This window comes from Vidua macroura, chromosome Z (assembly GCF_024509145.1).
Source record: "Vidua macroura isolate BioBank_ID:100142 chromosome Z, ASM2450914v1, whole genome shotgun sequence".
Lineage (NCBI taxonomy): Eukaryota > Metazoa > Chordata > Aves > Passeriformes > Viduidae > Vidua > Vidua macroura.
In genome coordinates, this window is record NC_071611.1 from 50,293,167 (window position 1) to 50,312,362 (window position 19,196).

General features: G+C 36.6%; 1 protein-coding gene across 3 annotated transcripts; it reads left to right on the forward strand.

The window, feature by feature from the left end:
• The first annotated feature begins 2,206 nt into the window (after positions 1 to 2,206).
• On the forward strand, positions 2,207 to 18,857 carry CAAP1 (caspase activity and apoptosis inhibitor 1). 3 transcript variants are annotated; one of them, XM_054003534.1, is made up of 7 exons: positions 2,289 to 2,356; positions 2,851 to 2,933; positions 3,328 to 3,528; positions 5,049 to 5,133; positions 5,733 to 5,808; positions 13,522 to 13,595; positions 15,962 to 17,770. In XM_054003534.1, the coding sequence occupies exons 3-7, from the start codon at positions 3,460 to 3,462 to the stop codon at positions 16,303 to 16,305; spliced, it is 648 nt and encodes a 215-aa protein (XP_053859509.1). In that variant the 5' UTR covers positions 2,289 to 2,356; positions 2,851 to 2,933; positions 3,328 to 3,459; the 3' UTR covers positions 16,306 to 17,770. The 3 variants fall into 3 exon arrangements, with proteins under 3 accessions (XP_053859507.1, XP_053859509.1, XP_053859508.1); XM_054003532.1 differs by lacking the exon at positions 2,851 to 2,933 and having other exon boundaries at positions 2,207 to 2,356; positions 15,962 to 18,857; XM_054003533.1 differs by lacking the exons at positions 2,289 to 2,356; positions 2,851 to 2,933 and adding an exon at positions 2,954 to 3,041.
• The last annotated feature ends 339 nt before the right edge of the window (positions 18,858 to 19,196 follow it).

Below are 19,196 nucleotides of genomic sequence, written 5' to 3' on the forward strand. Positions count from 1 at the left end.
TGCTACAATAATCTACAGGAGGAGTCTTACCATATATCAGTACTACAGAGGCAACTCCAGATGTTTTAGGAAATGCTATAACCTGCTGGTTTCAATTGTGTGAAGTATTTTGCTTAAAAATACTTAGTTAAGCTTCTTAGCTGAATGTGATCCATTACTGTATACTGTGATCACTTGCCTCTTTTTGTCTCTTTCTCCTTAAACTATCAACAAATCCAAAGTCTAGGAACAGTAGATGTTTCCCATCTTTTCAAAATGTGTATTAAATAGACTGAAATTAAATGTTTGGCAACAAGATTCTCTATGCAGCTGTTGACAGCCTGAAGAGTATCTGGGTGTTTTCAGATGTCTTACTCTTCCAGTGGATTTTTGATGCCCATTCCCTGTAGAGATTGAGGTTTCAAATTTGGTGGGAAATTTTGTTTCTAGACTTTCCAGTTGCAAAGATAAATTTGCAATGTTCATGACACTACTGTTGGTCTGTACAAAAGGCATTAAAAATAGTTTAAAGTATGAATTACCCCTTTTTGACAGCAGAACTTGAAGCCTGTGAGCACATAAATTTGAATATTACAAATCACTTTATCAACAGCCCAGTTAGCTTCTGTATTCTGCATTTGTTTAAAACAGATTACATGCCTAAGCATACACTGCTAAACTTTTTATATTCCTTAGAGTTGTTCAAGGCATCCCACTTTCATCCCAAATTTAGACCCCTCCTCATTGTTTCCTAATTACATTATCTCTGCCACCTTCAGTGTATGCTGAGGCTGTTATTGGCTGATGATGAATACGAGCATCTATTCCCAGCAATCCAGGTAAGCTTAACAAAATAGACAAAACGGGATTAACTCTGATACTATCTGCCTCTGCAGGGACTCACGCTTGCTGAAAAAAGAACTTACAGTACTTAGTAAATTCTAACCCTTTTGAAAACAGTGTCAACCCATGCAAATATGTATCATCTGCCCACAGCAGTTTTGATACCACTAGTTTTGTACAATTTACATTCAGCAGACCTCTACCTACATGGGCCAGTAAGTCCCATTTGAAGATCCAAACTAATATGGACAAACTGGATGGCAACATGTTTGAATCTGGGAAAGAAAGCAGACAAAAAAGAACACACATTCTATTGTGTTAAATAAAGAAGAAAATTATTGCATATCTTTGCACAGTAAAGATTTTTAATACAAATTCTCTCTGCATAATTATGGACATTTGTCTACCCTAGTCTTTAATTCTGACTAACCTCTTTAGGATAATAGACTGAGTTCCCTCTGTAACTAATCTTGTTGGTGGCAGAAAGCTGATCAATGTCTTAGTAAATTGCACAATGCAGTCACCTGCCTTAAACAGGTTCTTTGCTGCAATTCCTAATTGTTTGCATCCCATGAAAAAAACTTTTCCTGTACTCGTTAAATATGGAAAAAGTTATTGTTGTTCCAAAGTTATTGGCAATACCAAACAGCTGCCAGGGGAGGAGTATGCAGGTCCTTGCAGGATTGAAATAGGTTGAAAGTCAGGGAAAAGATCAGATTTAAACAGTAGTTACAGAGGATAGAACTGTGGAATCATCGTAGAATCATCAGTATTGGAAGAGAATTTTAAGTAATCATCAAGTCCACCATCCACCCAGCATTATCACTGTAACCATTGAACCATTAAACCAGGCCACCAGCACCAGATCCAGACATGTCTTGAACACCTCCAGGGACTCCAACATCAGGGACACCTATTCTAATGCCTGACCACTCTGACAGTGATAATTTTTTTTCCCTAATATCTAATCTGAAACTCCCATGTCTCAGATTAATGCCATTTCCTCTTGTCCTCTCACTGCAAGCACGGCAGGAGAGACTGACTCTCACCTCACTACACCCTCCCTTCAGGGAGTTTTAGAGAGCAATGGGGTCAGCCCTGAGCCGCCTTTTCTGGAGATTAAACAACCCCAGCTCCCTCAGCTGCTCCTCGTAAGATGTGTTTTCTAGGCCCTAGATCACCGATATTTGTGTAAACTGGTGGCGTGTCCACGTGTGGCTGCAGTTTTACTCTGGCCTGGCTATCCCTAAGCCATCCCGCTCTACATCCCTGGGCATCCATCTCGAGCCCAGGGCGCGGCCCCGCCTGCGGCCGCAGCGCGGGGTCGGCAGGGGGAGCTGCCCACGAGTCCCGCCGGAAGCGACGCCCGTGTGGCGGCGCGCGCTGTGCGCGCGGTGCAGCCATGCCGGGCAGGAAGTCTTCCAAGGAGAAGAAGCGGCGCCGCTCGCGTTCCTGCTGCCCGGAGGGAGCTCCGGGGCCAGACGGCAGCGACAGGAAGCGGCGGAGCACCGAGTCCAGCTACGGTGCCCTGGAGGTAGCGCGGGCGGAGTCGCGGGGTCTTGCCGGTGCCGTGCCGCCTCTGCCTTCCCGGGCGCGTCCCGATCCCGCGTCCTGGTCGCAGAGGCCTGCTGGCTGCAGGAAGGGCCGGGTTCAGTCGCGCTGGTCGGTGTGCGGCCGCAGGGAGCGGCCGGGCGGGCGGCGCGAAGATAGACAGCAAAGGCACAGGCACCGGCGGGGGCCGGCCGAGCCCTGGCGCTCGAGAACATCGGTCTGTGTTTTCTAGGTGTAAGAGCTGTGGCGTACAAGCTCGGGTAGCCCCAGTCGTGGTTCTCGTACTTGTGGCATTATGAGTCTTGTCAAGGATGTGTTGGTGTGCAAAAAATGGTTGTGACATGCACGCCTAAGTGAATTCTGAGGCTGACAAAATATATTTCTGGCTAGTAGTTTGTTTTTGGTTTTTTTTTTGTTTGTTTGTTTGGTGTTTGTTTTTGTTTGGGTTTTTTTTTTTTATTAGTTTTTCTATTCTAGATGTCCTCCGCTGATGTATAGAGGATGAATTTTCTAATACGAAGCCATTTTAATTCCGTGAAGACTCTGCCACACAGGGGATTGTATGCCAATTTCTTCTTTTAGCAGGGTAGCTGTAAATGATGAGCTTTATGATTTAATTGCTCAGCTAATCAGATGGATTTCTTCTGCATTAAAGCAGGCTTTCTTGTGTAAGCACCAGTTAAGTATTTGCAGATAATATTTCCCAGTTAATATTTATGAGTACTTCTCACTTCCTGAAGCTTTAAAAAATTTTTCTAGCACAAGAATGTTTTCAGTAATAAAATATGTAAGTTCAGTAATACAGTTACTTTGCAATATGAAACACTGGAACTTGACAAGTCCACATTAAGATATACCTTGCATTTATGAAGGGAAAATTACTGCAAGCACTGGTGAAGCTGTAATTTTCTGTCTTCTCTAATTCACTAGAAAATGTGCTTTCCTTGATTTTAGGAAACAAAATGCAATGTATTCTCTGGAGAAAAACTGGAAGAGGCTGAACAACCCAGTGATATAGAGGAAGGAGGATTAGATCTCACTGTGTCACTCAAACCTGTCAGTTTCTACATTGGGGACAAAAAGGAAATGCTTCAACAGTGTTTCTGTGTCATAGGGGAGAAGAAACTACAGAAGATGCTGCCTGATACTTTAAAGGTACTGAAATACACTTACCATTTATATACTTACCATAATCTTGAATGCTTGCTTAACAAAGAATACTTATCTCTCAAGCCTAATGCATTTACATTTTAACAGCTGCCTGTATATTTCTCAACTAAAGAAGTTTATATGAAGTCAAGTACCTTTCTTAAGTAGTCTCCCAGTCATGTGTCTGGAAGTGAGACTTCTTAAAGACTTGCTGTAATTATTCCACGTTACTCCTTTTGCTGCTGCTCAGCCATTTCTAAACTTCATGTTTAGCTTTAGACTGTCCCTCAGTACTGGTTAGTTAAATGCAAAACAATTTTCATGGTTATGAGGAGTAAATACAGTTGTGTTGTTCACTAATTAATATGCTGATTTGTAAAAAAAATACTAATTTCTGCTTGTGGCAACTGATTTTCTTTGTATGGTATTAAAGCAATGTCTGAGATAAGAAAATAAAGCCCATTCTTCATAAACAGCTTCTGAAGTTGTAACTCCTATGGACTAAAGCTGGAGTTTTACTAGCTTAGATCATATGCTTTTTGAGTCTTGTGAACAATAGGACTTAGTAGAAATAAATTAGGCTAGCAGCCTGTACAGAAGAAGAGGCTGCAAGTGAAATGTCATCTGTATAATGCTTGTTAGTAGTTGTAAATTTATTATCTCAAATTTTTATCTTAATGAGTTGTATTATTAATGTAAGCGAGACAGGATTTATTCATTTTAAACACATGGTAAATTGCATACAGGCTCATCCATTTCTCATCTCTGGCAGAAGAAAAAGAGGTTGAAAAGCTGGAAGGAAAGACATTACTGAGTTTGTAGGGAAATTGCCTCACAGAACCAAACTTACAATATGACTGTGAGTGTTACAACCTGTTTAGCAGCTCCTAATTTTGGTCCTTGTACACGGTATCATAGTTCATTTGAAAATGTGAAATTACCAAATGTCACCAAGATGTATGAGATGTGAAAATAACTGGAATACCAATAAAATGTATGGTATGTACCAAGCATGAGAAATGGATTGCAGTTTGCATACTTTATTTATTTTGTGTTGTGATACACATCTGTTGGTGTGTTGTCAACGGCATTATTTTCTCCAGTTTGTGGACTTGGATTCAACAGTCGCCTCTGATCTTCACAAGCTTAATTACATAACTCAGCTTCCCCCTAGTGATGGAAAACTAGGAACAATTAGGTCTGCAGTTGTTTGCTGTTCCATTCTTCAGACATATGGTCTGGTGTTTCTGGTGCTCAGTGTTGCAGCTGCAGTAAAAACTCCAAGCCATAGGTCAGGTAACTGATAGTGTGCATTGCTTAATTTTTCAGACAAAATCCATGCATATCCTATTTCTTGTCATAACTGAAACATCTAGTTTTCTACAGCAGTTTCATCAATGCAGATCAGAATATGGGAGAGGCTTTAATCCAAGTTAACTCTTCATTACAGTTAGACATTACATTTTAAATTACTCTCTTCTCAGAAATTTTTAGTAGCTTGTGGTTTGTTTTATCTGTCTTCTTAGAACTGTTCCATGGATGAAATCAAAAGACTTTGCATGGAGCAGTTGGAGCTGTTATCTGAAAAAAAACTGTTGAAGATACTTGAAGGTATGAATGAAACTTCAAGACTCCACTGTACACCAGAGAATACTCTGCTTCAACCCCATTTGCACTCTTTCTAGCTACTTAAATATATATGTATATATACAGACACACACTAGTAAGTATATATTAGTGTGTACATAATCCCTTAGTTCCACCAAGACACACAGTTCATGTACTTCGATTAAGGATATGACATTCCAGCTTTTCGCTGCTTTATTGAACTTGCAATTGATATTTAAGGAATATAGAACTTTTTTGTAAGCATATTGCTGTCTTGTCAACAAAGAAAAACTCTTTGAGTCGGAGTGCTCCAGAGTATCTTGCTGTTAATTCTGTACTTTATTTTTAGCACATATAGTATTGTACTAAGAATAGCTAATCAGATTTTTTGTAGTCCATTATAAATGTATCTGTAGCTAACAGAAGACTCACAAATAAGGGTTTTGGTTTTGACTAAGTCTAATTTTAGAAGTTCTGATTTAACTGGGAAAAATCCTCTTCTGCTGATTGCAATAGACTTGATAATTAATAGTAAACCTAATTATGTAGTATTAATTATATCACTTTCCTAAATTTTCATGTTTGAAACTGTGTATATCTAGGCGAAATTGGAGCTGATTCTGATACTGACGAGGAGGCAGATGGAGGAGACAAGACTGGAGGTGATTCAGTCAGTCAGTGAGTAAAAGACAAAACACTTAAACTTAATTTAAGGAGACTGAACAATTCAGAGATTTCTCATGAGAAATTATCAAATATATAATTGAAAGACCTATTTGCTATATCCTTAATTAATTACTCTAGTTGAATGACAGTGAACTGTGACTACTAGCGAGCCCTAAAATTACAGACATGACTTTGTCACTTTGTGACATTAAGTGTGTCTTGAGCACATAACTGGGTTCATAGTGGCATACCACCCATCAGCTGAGTTGTGGTAATTAAACTTTCATACTTCTGTCCTGCAACAGAAGTGGTGTGATTTAGGTTAACTGTCTTTGTGTGAGCTAAGGCAGTAAGCCCCTCCCACTTAGGTCAGTGAATTGTTTAAGTGTTTTTTCCTTTCAGCTGAGATTTCTCTCTTCTCTTTCAACTTTTCATTCTAGTCCTTCATTCCTTCCCCAGCTGAAGCAGCACTGACACTCACCTGTTTAATGCACTCTGTATAAGGAGTGCTACAGAATGTAGAGTTTCAAGAACAGAGGCTTCTGGTTTCTTACTCTTATCTTGGCATCTAGCAGTTTTGTAAAAGACAGCACTTCTTAACCTTTTCTTAAAATGCTTATCTGTTTTTTAAGGACCATTTCTTTGTCAGGAGTTCACCTGTTTGATAGTTTCGATGGAAGTAGTGAAGGGAAAAACAAAGTTACTAGTTATCATGCACAATGCATCAAAGTTAGTGAGGCTAACTTGTTTCTAGAAGACTAATAAGCTTTTATGTTTTCAATACTGACCTGATTACAGCTGGTCCACAGATTCAGGACGCACTTAATAAACCTCTGAGACAGTACGAGACAATGCACCAGAGATGAGCAGATTAAAGTAACCTCCTAGCTACTGGTTTGGTTAGTTTATCTAAACCTCCTAAATAAGAACAAACAGGTGGGAAAGGTAGTAACACTAATTCAACTTTCACATTCTGGTCAGTATTTTTCTTTAGCAGAGACCTGGTTTCTGATCCCATCTTTGATTCAAAACAAGCTCTGAAGTTATCACATAATTTTCTTTGATGACTTCTCATCATACAAATATACTAGAAATTGGAGTGAATATAAAGTTATGTTTCATTCTTTTCCTTGTGATACAGTTTTAATACCCTTTGACACAGTTTCTTCTAAGGTTCCATTTGGAGCCCATTGTTAATGTATCCCACTGTGCTATTTGTTGCCTATGGGATCTGTGAATGGGGTCATCATTAGTCAGCTTTAAAAACTAGTTTTCTAATTTTGGACATTGCCCTCTGCTGGCTGTTTAGAAAAGCAGATAGAAAAAATTTAAAACTACAAAATATGCTAAATACTGGGTCTCTTTATGTAGTGTAGTGGTCTCTTTATGTGGAGTAGTCTCTGTTAAGTGATTGATAATTTGCCAGTGAACTTCTAAATAGAATGAGAAGACAGACTTGCTGGTTAAATAATAATATAAATACCCAAGTTTTTTGATTCCCTGAGAAATTATGTGTAGTTTTGGGTTTTTGTTTAAGGCCTAATTCACAAGCTATTTACTATTGCAAAATATGTGAAATATACTTTATCTCCAAGATGTATGGCAGAAGTAGTGCTGCTGGATTTCAGTAAGGTTGTTCTGTGTCTGCAAGATGTTTCAAAGCTACTGTTGATACATGTACTTATGAACCTTTGATACAGTAGATTGTGTAAATTCTTTCTTATATAGAAATTATTTGAGCTGGTAAAAATCTAAAAAGAGAAAATTAATGAATAAAACGACAAAATAAGAAAAATCAGAATTTATCAGTTTTTAGCTAGTGGATGTCTGAAGACACTTAACCTATTTTCCCATGCCAGTTAGGAAGTTTTCAGTAACTGAGAGTAAATCAAGAAGAAATTGTGTTCATGAAAGGTAAAAGAAACTGAGGGATGTTGTTCACAGTTGTATAGCAAATTGCTTCCTTTGACAAACAGTGGTTGAGGTGCCCCTAGTTTTGTATCTGTAACATGATAGTTTGGGGTTTCAGACCCCTCCTAACTGGGCAGGCAAAATAAGATGTTTTAGGAATTGGGGATTTTCTTCTCCCTTTCAAAAATAGCATTCTGCATCGGTGGGTGCTATCTGAGAGCCTTGGCTCCACAATTCAGCTGTGTGCTAGCATTAACAAAAAGAAAACAAAACAGTAAAGCTGTTTGGATGATAGAAAAATAAAGGGATAGGAGAAAATAAGAATTACGGTTTTATGTTAATCTTGGAAGTCCAGTGCTCAGTAAGTAGACCAGTGTGATACTTTTACAACTGTAAACAGTTACAAGCCCTTTTTACTAAGTAGTCTAATGTTTGGGCCTTGGGTCAGATTCTTTATAACCTGTTTGTAAATAATTATAAATGCAAGTTTTCAAAACTTCAGAAAACTGTATTTCAGCAACAAATCAGTTACTAGAGAGGCTTAAGGTGCAAATGTGAAAAAATAGTGAAAACTGCATTGCTAAGACAAGCAAGCATTGTTTGTAATCATTATAATTTAATATGGATTTAAGTTGGTAAATTTGTTTGCCCTGGGAATAGAAAAGATTTTTCATAATAAAAAGGCAGTTTCTCTATTTATATAACTGTTAGTTCTTCCTAGGTTATCTTCATTGCTTGTGGCTTTCGTATAAATTACTTCTTTTTCCTGCATTCTATTATAACTTATTTGTTTTAAATCTGACTTAACTAAATTTTACTAATCAACTAAATCAACTAAACTTAAATTTAGTTGTTTTCATGGAAATGTAAGTGTGGAAAGGGAAAAGGTGAGTAGCAAGTTGTACTCTAATCAAGGTGTTTTAACGGATTGGAAACATCCCTTTGTTTCTTTCATTATTGTCCTTTGAAAAAAATAAATTCAACAAACATACCTTTAGCAATCTGCATATATCAACTGAAATCCAGAAAGCTTGAATCAATACATCTAGAGAAATTTCAAATAAAAAAGTGAATGACTGTCAGTCTCTAAAGAGCTGTCTCCTGTCTGTACCAGCTAAAAGTAGCAGGGATTTAGCTAAATTTCTCCAGATACGGGAAATTTGCAAAATTCGGATCTTTATGTAAAGCTTTTAGATGGTATTACATCTAATTGTAAATTGGAGCTTCCTTTTTTGGTTTTTGCACATATCCTCATTCTGTTACCGGAAGTGGAAGTCATGAGGCTTTTCTTAAATTTCAACCATGTAAAAGCTTCACATGCTTACATTAGCATGTAAAACATTTGCTCTTTTATTTTATCACCAGCTTGTTCTGTGTGAAGCATTAGAAATCCTGCAGTAACCATGCAGAAAAACTGAAAAAGCAGGGCCTATATTTGCCAGTGAGTGGAAAATGCTGTTGCAATAGATAAATTTTGGTTTTTGTGAGCTCTGTACAGGTTTTTGAATATGCAGTTCTCAGATTTTTGTTGCTGTTTCTGTATTACTGTCTGCAGTGGAATACTGTTAAACTGACAGAATTACTGTATACAAACCTTCCAGCTAAACATCAGATATTTAATTGACAGGAGCCAGACAATGTCTTGCAAAAACCAAGTAGGTATTCTTCATCTTGTTCAAGAAGCGTTAGCATGTTTTTGAGCTATTTCTTTTCTTTTACCTGAATTGATTCTTTAAATATCCTCCAGCAAAACAAGTGAAAGTAAGTTATATGCTGTAGTAGTAAAACATTATTAAAAGAACAAGCATTCTAATGTCATTATAACGATCAATGTTCATATGGGTCTGAGTAAATGATCTTTTGCCTTCAAAATCATTGGGCTTATTTTTTTTCACTAAGTGAAAATTTGCAGTTTAATATTTGCTCTTTTAAGAATTTATAGGCATTTTCCTGCTTTGCAGTCAAATGTACCATTTTTGCTTATTTTCTTTTGGAAAGGTTAGCAGTTTAAAGTTTTGCCTTGTTATAATGTGTTATGCTCCTGGCTACTGGGCTGTTCACAAGCATGCAATTGCCATCTGATGTTTACCCCTGTAAGACAATTTGGTTATTTTCAGCATTTGGAGTCACTGTAACAACCAGCTACATGAGTCACTGAACAGATACATCAGCATCTGGCTAATTTGCTTCACTGCCTTCTGTTCTTGTGGTGTCCTCAAACATCGCCTGTAACAGGACTGATGGACTTTGCATAGCTCATTAAACTATTTGATTAATACCTGTCTTTTGAGATACCTTTCTTGAGAAGCACTACGTTGTAAGTACTTTGTTCCCTTTTGTTTTTTTAAATTGCTACTTAATGCTTATTATTTATTTTAGTTCTCATTTGTCATTGAAAACTATCTTTGGAACAAAAATTTGCAGGAATCTTTCAAGGACTGGGGACTTCTGGAAATGGTTTTTAGGCCTGGAATTAAGTGCAAAGGCAAATTTTAATTCAGGAAGGTACATCATGTCAAAAATAACAGAGGTCTCGATCTCAAGTCTCACTGGAGATTTAGGTGAATGATACTTTTCCTTCTGGTTTCCAACCCCGATGACCACTGAAACCTGGTATCCCTGCCACCAGTATTGGAGAGCTACTATCTTAATCCTTAGCCATTTGCTCCTCTGCCAGTACTCCTTTTCCTAACCTTTGCTGTGTTTTTACCCTACTTTGCATAATCTACTGGAGTTGGGTACCAAATCACCTTCAAACCCAGATGCTTTGAGAACTGTACAAATTCCTGTAGCTAATTGTGTACAGAAACGATTTGTGTGAGCCCAGTTAGGGATTACACTAGTGTGGCACATGCCAACATGAAATGCATGCTCTATATAAAATAAGGTAAATTTAAATTTACAATGTTTATTAGCAAATAGTAGCTATAGTTAGCTTCTTTCTGCTGAAAAGATCATACTGTGAAAATGTTCTGTTCAAAACAATAAATTAAAAATGCTGAGTTTATTGCTTGGAAGATTGACTTTGAACTTAATTGCCATCTTGAGGGAGAAATATGAAAGCTGACAAAAGGGAGAAACTCCAAAGTACTATTGTCACTTACCAGCATAGCATGAAAAAAGAGAGTATTAAATGTGTATAAGGTCCCCTTAATCTAGAATAACCTGTCTTCTGCTCCCATTGTTTGACGACTGTCCTTTCTTAAATGTATACCACAGTACAGATAATTAGGGAAAAAATGTTTTTCACTAGCAAACAGATAAAACAAGTTAAAAGCCAAACTGAACCGTGAACTTAAAATGCATCTATTGGGCCAGTAGATGGTGCAAAATGCTTGCCTATGAAACAAAGTCATGAAGGTTCACCAGCAATGCAGTCCAATCCAATCCATTCTGAAAGGGTAAAACATGCTGTAAAAGTACTTCTGTGTCCTAAAAATTCTTTTGCTGACAGTAGGTAGTCTCTAAAGGAATGTGGGTTTGCTGTAATTATTGTTGAAGTCAAGGCATCAGGAGGAAACTTTACAAGTTTCAATGTGTGATTTTTTTTTTTTAAAGTGGGTAATTTCTTTTTACACGATTGTTAAAATGGTTGTGGATAATTTCACAGCCAATGAACTATAGCAGTCACTTTGTCTTCTCTCAAGGAGATGATTACAATTCCTCATCAGACATCAAGGTGATACCAAGGTTGTGAAATCTACTATCTGGATACTGCTGGTGCAAGATCCGGATTTTTCAAATGACACTTTGCTGTCCAGTGCAGACATTACTACTGAGTTCAAAATGGTGAAGTATGTGTGTGAAAGAGGATGGGGCAGGCGCAGCCTAAGCTGCTTCTGCTCTTAGTGATGATTAGGGTACATCACAACCTAATTTTGGTCAAGAGTTAAGTAGCTAAAGATAACAAATTGTTAGGAGTTGCTTTGAAAAAAAAAAAAAAAAAAAAAAAAAAGCCAAAAACCCAAGTGGTTCCATCCACATCTGCTGACCAGTAGCTGGTCTGAAATCCACATCTCTCCTGGGCTGCTGGCATAGAAGCCCACAAGGTTTGTATCCTTGTTGCTGTTGCTGCTCAGACCTCCTTGTGAATGCAGGCCTCTCTGATGGCAGGTGTAGGCCTGTGATTATCCCCAGTAGCTGATAATGTTCATCTCTGGGGTATCTAGTGCTCTATTATTGTCCCTCAATTTGCCTACTTGCAGAACCTAGTCTATTTTTGGAATTTCACCTCTGGTTTTACAGGCTATTTGATACCTTAGTCCCAGACCTTGCATCCTGCTTTTTGTCTAGACTAGCTTGAGGTTTGCTGGTGAATTACAAGCGTCTGCTTACAGCTGCATGACACTGAAAATCCTGGAGAAGGTGTACATTTTTCATTCTGTCTGATTTCTGGCAGCAGAGTCCTGTAGGCCCTTCTGAGCTGTGGTCCCCTTTGCAGTTGCTGGCATACATGTGTGGGCGTATTTAGATTATTCTCATCTCATTTGGAAAACGAGTTAGTGTAGCCATGTGGCTCAATAAATAGGCAGAACAGACTGGTGTCCGCGTCCAGGGCTTTGCTAGGCAAGTGTATTGACCTGTTTATTGTCCTTAATGAGTTATTGCGTGATACTTTATACATTTATGTTCCAATGGCTAAAAAAAAGTGGGAGAAAAAATGAGAGTCTGTTGATGTAGCCTGTGCCACTTCAGAAAAGGAAATAGAAATGAAAATAACTATCTCTCAGACGACAATTTCTAGAAATATTATAGTGTTCCTCCTCCTGATAAAACCATCGGGCACATGGAAAAACAACTTGTAGAGCATGAGGAAGATAGGTATGTGTTCACTTTAAGGAAAGCCCTAAAGGCCATTACTGAGAAACAAGTTGTTAGTCATTATATAACATCTGTGACACCAAAATATTGCTTCCTTTTTATAGTGTTGTTAAACTGCCATGGCCAGGAGAACTGCATTGATTCCATATTAATCCAGATGAAGGCAATGACACACTGACATTCAGTTTAGAAATTTGGCAATTCTGTTGTCAAAATGCTCACTGGATGTGGCATCTGAACTCTTCCTGTGATTCTGAATTGTTCCACCTGTGCCTTTCCTGGATGTTTTACCTTATTTTCAAAATTTGTGTAACTAATCCGTGTGAAGTACATGAAGGACATTAACCTTTGAAGTGTCTTTTCCTTATACTTGCGTAAAGAGTTGAAATCCTATACATCAAGGGTAGAAGTCTTTAAGTAGGAGAAATAGAGAAATGTGGGTACTGAATACACTGTAGTAGCTGAGTTGTAAACAGTATAAAAGGTATCCCTTTGTGAAGGAAGAAGATTCTGGTTTAGGAGAGGTTGGTGATGGTCTGATGATAATTTCATGAAAACAATTTTTTACTTTCAAAATAAGACAGTAAATAGTACTTGAGTGCAGCAGAAATTACCGTTTTCCCAAACAATTTAATTATGTGACAATTTTTTTTGAGTTTTACAGAAAAGCTCCTAATATGAGGAGCGTTTCCTTTGTAACTGCTCAGCTGTGGTTCCTCAGTTATAGCCATTGAGGATTGTTACTCTAAAAGGCAAGGATGCAGTGGAAATTACTGCTTTATCCTTGTGTATCACAAGGCAAAACAAAAAAAGTTTATTTTCGAGTGCTCAGATTAGCTCTCTGTATTCCTTCTGCCCTTATTCCTACTGTATTCCTTATTCCTTCTGTAGCTGGCTTATTGGCCTACCACCTGATAATTTTTTTAGTTTCTAAAAAGTGTTCTGTTAAATTTTAAATTATGGTGATTAAAATGTGTTCTTATTTTTTTCCAGACAGGACAACAGTATAGACTCAACTTCTTCTCTGAGAGAAGACAGCAAGGTGGAAGGCCAGGAATCAAAACAAGGTATGTAATAGAGAAAGCTGAAATTTTGTGTTCTTGATATTGGCCAGTGACTAATCCCAGGTAGCTGACAGCTCTCTTGTGAACAGAGAATGAACATACATTGAGAAAGAGTATTTTGTCTTGTGTACTTTCTCTTCTTAAATGCAAAAAACGCAGCTTGTAAGATGTTCAAGCACTACAGTGATTGGCAGGATAGAAAATGCAAAGGCTTGTAAGTTATTGGTGCACATTTGTACTTTCTACACAAGAAAATAGTATTTTTAGCCTGCAGTAGTATTTGTTTTATTCCAGTCATTAAATCAGCACATACAGCAATTGCCAATATTAGTTTGTGCATGAAGCACTAGAACTACAGGTCTCAGTCTGTTTATTTTAATTTCGACTGGCTCTAAGCAGAAAGATGAGAAATAGCTTTTCCAGTCAAAGAATGTTGCAAATTCTTCTAAGCTACATTTCTCTTCTGCAAAGATCTAACTTTATTTACTTCTTGCAACTGCTATTTCACAATTCAGAATGTTGTCTTAAAGATGTCTCTTGGAATGACTTTTGAAACATGTTTCTTTTCTGAATTAGTGAGAAGAGTTAAATGAGAGTCATACATAACAAGAGCACCAAAACTCTCGGGTGTGAGTTGCTATGACTGTGAATAATCCTTTAAATGTTGCTTGTTGTACATTGGAGGAACCTTAGAACTGACAGATTTCCTTCAGATTTCTTCTGCTTCTGTGTTATCAAAGGGAGTTGATGGTTACTGCAAGTGATATCATTGTTGTTTTTTATGACTTAATCAACCAGAGCATCATGATGGATTTGGGCTATAACAGTGGCTCCATTCAAGATGTTAGCTTTTAAGAACTTTTGAGAATATTGTATATATTAGAAAGTATAACTGCAGTCATGCTCCTTCACTGCAGCCTGAGAAGCTGTGGGAAAAAGAAAAGTGATCTGTAAACTTCTTTTATATGTCTTAACATATATTTTCATGAGCTAAATTTGCTTTCCTGTTAGTTTTGTTTGGAATTTTTGAGGTGCCACATACCTTAGCTGTGTATGTGAGTGCATTCTCAGGGAGAGTGTGCAGAATTCTTAAATCTGAACTTAAATTAGCCTGATACAGAGTGATCATGAGTGAGTAACTGAATTGTGTCTGTAGTACAAAACATTTTCAATGCTGAATCAACGAAACTAATATTTTAAAATACTACTATTGTTCATAAAAACATTTTGAGCTGTTTTGATCTTCCTTTCCTCTGTCCTTTTTTTTTTAAGTAGAGAAATTGCATTTATAGCTTTTGAAGTAGTGAGTATTGATATTTTTTTTCACACCCTCAGGAATAGGAGGAATGTTGTAAATCCCAAGAAAAATAGATATTTCTAAGTTTTTTGGGCACTTTTCATGTATTAATACCAAGTGCATACAGGTACCATAAAGCATTTATGATGTTTAAAAAAAAGAATAACATTTTTCTAAAGTCTTCTTTTTCCTGTGCAGGTGGTAAAAATGGTATTACCAAAAGTAATAATAAGTAATATAATTATAAAGTCTGTGTAATCAGTAACTCTACCATCACCTGAATATACATTATTCATTTTAAGCTGGAAACAATCCTGTCTAAATTTCCACATTTACAAAAGCTGTTGAAAGAGTATGAACTTCTGAGGCCAGTGACAAAAGCAAGTCTTGCTGTAGCCAAATTGAGAAAACAGTTAGTTAGGTTCCATAAGAGCTTTGCTTTTATTTTATTGAGCTGCCTCTTCTAATTATGTTTTTAAAAATACACTCCAACTTTCAACCACAATTAAAAGTGAAAATCTTAAATTCCTCCATGTTTTTACATGGAGTTAAATACATCTAGAAAACTAATTATAAATTCTGAGTAGTTGCACAATAAGTAGAGTTTCTATTAATTCTTAGTCTTTTGTCTCACTAAAGTCCCACTCCTCTTAAAATACATAACATAGCTGAATTTTTGAAGCTGCATTCTGAAAATTTGGTTTACTTAAGAGATAAACGAAAATCAGTTTTGCACTGCAAAAGCTTTCTTTAATATAAAATATTATGACCCTTTAATTAGGAAACTAGGTAGTGTAACTTCACAGGAGGGAATAAATTTTTCTGGTACTGCTGCTTTGCTATACTGCATGTTCTTTTAGAATGGCATAAAGATGCATTAACACTTGTATAAATTAGCTCTAAATGTTGGTGGAGACAAAGAAGAGGAGTTGGTTATCATACAGATTTTTTTTCTAGATTTCTTTTCACTCTCTTAACTTGGAGAGTAACAGTTTAAGCAGAAGTGATTTTGTAAGTTGAGGTAAAAACAATTCTGTTAGGCAACTGTGTGATAGTTATGTTTGTGTTATAGGTAAGGGAGAAGATAGTGATGTCCTCAGCATAAATGCAGATGCATATGATAGTGACATAGAAGGCCCATGCAATGAAGAAGATGGTCCAGATGTGCAAGAGAGCACTGTCAGAAGTGGAGCTGGCCAGATAGATGACCTTCAGAAGGACATTGAGAAGAGTGTGAATGAGATTCTGGGGTTGGCAGAGTCCAGCCCAAAGGAGACCAAAGCAGCAAACTTAGCTGTTCCTCCATCAGAAGATGTTCAGCCATCAGCACAACAGCTGGAGCTTCTGGAACTTGAGATGAGGGCCAGAGCTATTAAGGCTCTGATGAAAGCTGGTGATGTAAAGAAACATCCCTGAGACTGTTCAGATTTTGTTTTCACTATTTGTTCCGAAGAAGGTGATATCTGTTCTCTTCACTGCTACAGTATGTTTGGGTTGGGTGTGACATTCCTCATTCAGACTGTGTTGTGTATCCTGACCTGTGGTTCAGTTGTTTTGTTGCCTTTAGTGTGATGCTTCCATGACATGCACAAACAGTGGTTGATGCTTCCTTGAGATGAGGTGTCCTTGTGTTGGGTCACCACCTCAAGGAGTCACACCACATATGGAGCTATGCCAGGTACCTGGTGCCTTCCATAAAGGTTGTTGTAGAAACTTAGAATCATTGAATGGTTAGGGAGGAACAGATTTGAGACTGCTTAATTCTTCTTGGGGCCCATCTCATCATAACATAAGTATTCTCATTAAAATGTGATCCTTTGTGTAAAAGCATACTCAGTTTTTTAAAACTTGAATTCCTAAAGGGAAGGATTTTCACCTTTCAAATAAACAGTTGAACATGTTATTTTCAGAGTTATGAAAGTGCCTGAAAGAGAGCAGAGTTTATTTCACTGCCATGTAGTTTTGTCACTTTTCTCCACTCTTATCTTTTGTAATATAACTGAAGAAAGCAGAGTTTCTTCCTAACTGGAAAGCTTTTCTTTTGAATATTTGGCATAATATTTAGTAAATCAGACAGTTCAGAAGACCCTGAGCTTTCAGCATTCAATTGATATAGTCATTTCATGTCCCCTGGAAGTAGGAAAATCCACCAAATTTCAGTATGCTCCTTTAGAAAAGGCATTTAATTTATTTATGAGGTTTTAAAATATAAATTCTATTTTTATCCATTTCTAGATATTCCTTTATAAATAAATTGAATTCTAGAATTAATTTTCATGCTACAATATCTTACAAAAATTAAAATTTTAATTTTTTTAGAACTAGTGCTGGTTTTCTATCTGGCTGCTAATCAAAGCATATTAAAATATTTGTGTGTTTGTTTACACATGCAGACATCAATTTTTTTCTTTAAAGGTATGAAGTTTACAATTGTACTCTTTGTTAAGTAAAATAATGTATTATGTATTTTTATTCATGAATTTTCCTTGGTTGTTACTTAGAAAGCCAGATGCTTGCAACAATAGCAGACATAATTTCCCCTACTATTGTGTAATATTACTGCAAACCTTAGTCTATTCAGATATTATGTCTTGAATTCTTTAATTTTATAATTTCAATTTTATAATTAATTAATTAATTAATTATAATTCTTTGATTCTATAATTTTCTTTTTATTCTTCCATTTTATCCCTTTTCTTCCTTCTCTTTATTCCCTTTCTTTTTTTTCCAGTTTCCTTTTAAACCCTTTTCTGTAGCAAGGTTCTTGTATATTTCTTAAGTATGATTGATTTCCTCTACAACCAATATTATTGTAAAATGTTAGTGCAGTGTAAATTTGATAATAAACTAAAACCTTCATTAAATACAACTGATAAAATTACAGAGTGCTTCTACTAAGTGATGTCAGTGACCTGGATAAAGTGTACCTGACTCTAGTGGTATCCACATCATCAAAGTTTTTTCTATTTTTTTTTGTAGCAAATTGAGGTTGTAAGTGAAAATATAGACACACAATTTAAAATGTAAGTACTGTCTCAAAATCTGTGGGTGTTGTCTTTGGTCAATTTAATTTAGCTGTTTGGTGAACTTGTGTTTTATTTGAATCCAGAGAAAATAAAGAAGTAATCAGAGAAGGACAGCTGGCAAAACTTCAATGTGCTCTCTTCCCTTTTGCAAAGTCATAGGCTGGTGGAGCTGTGTTGGATTTCAAAGATACACGTTAGTGCTGCTGTACTTAGGTAATTAAGGCACTGAGTACCTCACCTTGCCTGCTGTGGAAGTGCAAAAACTTGCTTGCAAGGGCATTTCCTGCATCACCAGAAGAAGCCACATGTATGAAGTTTTTTCAGTGATGTTGCAAAACAACACATTTCAGTTCTTTGGCAACACAAAAATACTGGTGGAAGTAATGATAAACTAGAATGTAATTGCTTTCTACTGACTACTTTGTGGAGGTGTATGGTATTTGTTATTTTTCTGCTGGTTTCCCAGGTCACCCTTAAAAGTTTGTTTTATAGCATGTTGAACTGTTAAAGGTTATTATTTAAAGCTCTGTAGCAAGAAGTTGAAAATGCTAACTTTAGCATGTAGTGTGACAGAGATGAAACAGGTTTACTATGCATATGACAGAGAAGATTTGTAATTGCAGCCTAATTAAATTCAAAATTAAAAGATGACAAGTATTCCAAGAAAATTCAATTAAGCTGTTTACAAAAAATAAAAAAATTCATGTGAGATACTTAATGTGATTGGTTACACAAGTGCTAATTCATTTTTAGGATATTGTACTGTTGCTGCTTAGGTTAAAAACAGATCAGCTAAATTACATGTGTTCTTGCATTGATTTGTATCACTGAAGAGATAAATCCAGTGTATTTAAAATATTTATTATACAGCTGTTTTATTTTTCACTTTTAAATATGTCTGTGATCATTCCTTGAAAAATAAATTAATTTCATTTGGAAGAAGAGGCAATTTGTATGCAAAATATACTGAATTATTTATGAAACATTAAAATAGTGTTACTGGGTTTTGATCAACCATTTTGTCAGGAAACATATTAAACACTGGGGTGTTGGTCAGCATGAAAAAGATCTTTTGAGGAGTAGGAGGGTTGATTGTATGTGTACTAGATGAATAAAAAGGTATGACTCCAAAGAGAGTCAAAAGGATTTATCTCTGGAGGCTTTGCTGTTATGGTGATTTCATAGAGAATAATAAATAGATTTCAAGATGCCAGTTTTGAGAGGTGAATCACTAATATTTCTACAGAACAGAATTAGTTCCCTTTGTAACACACTTTTCAA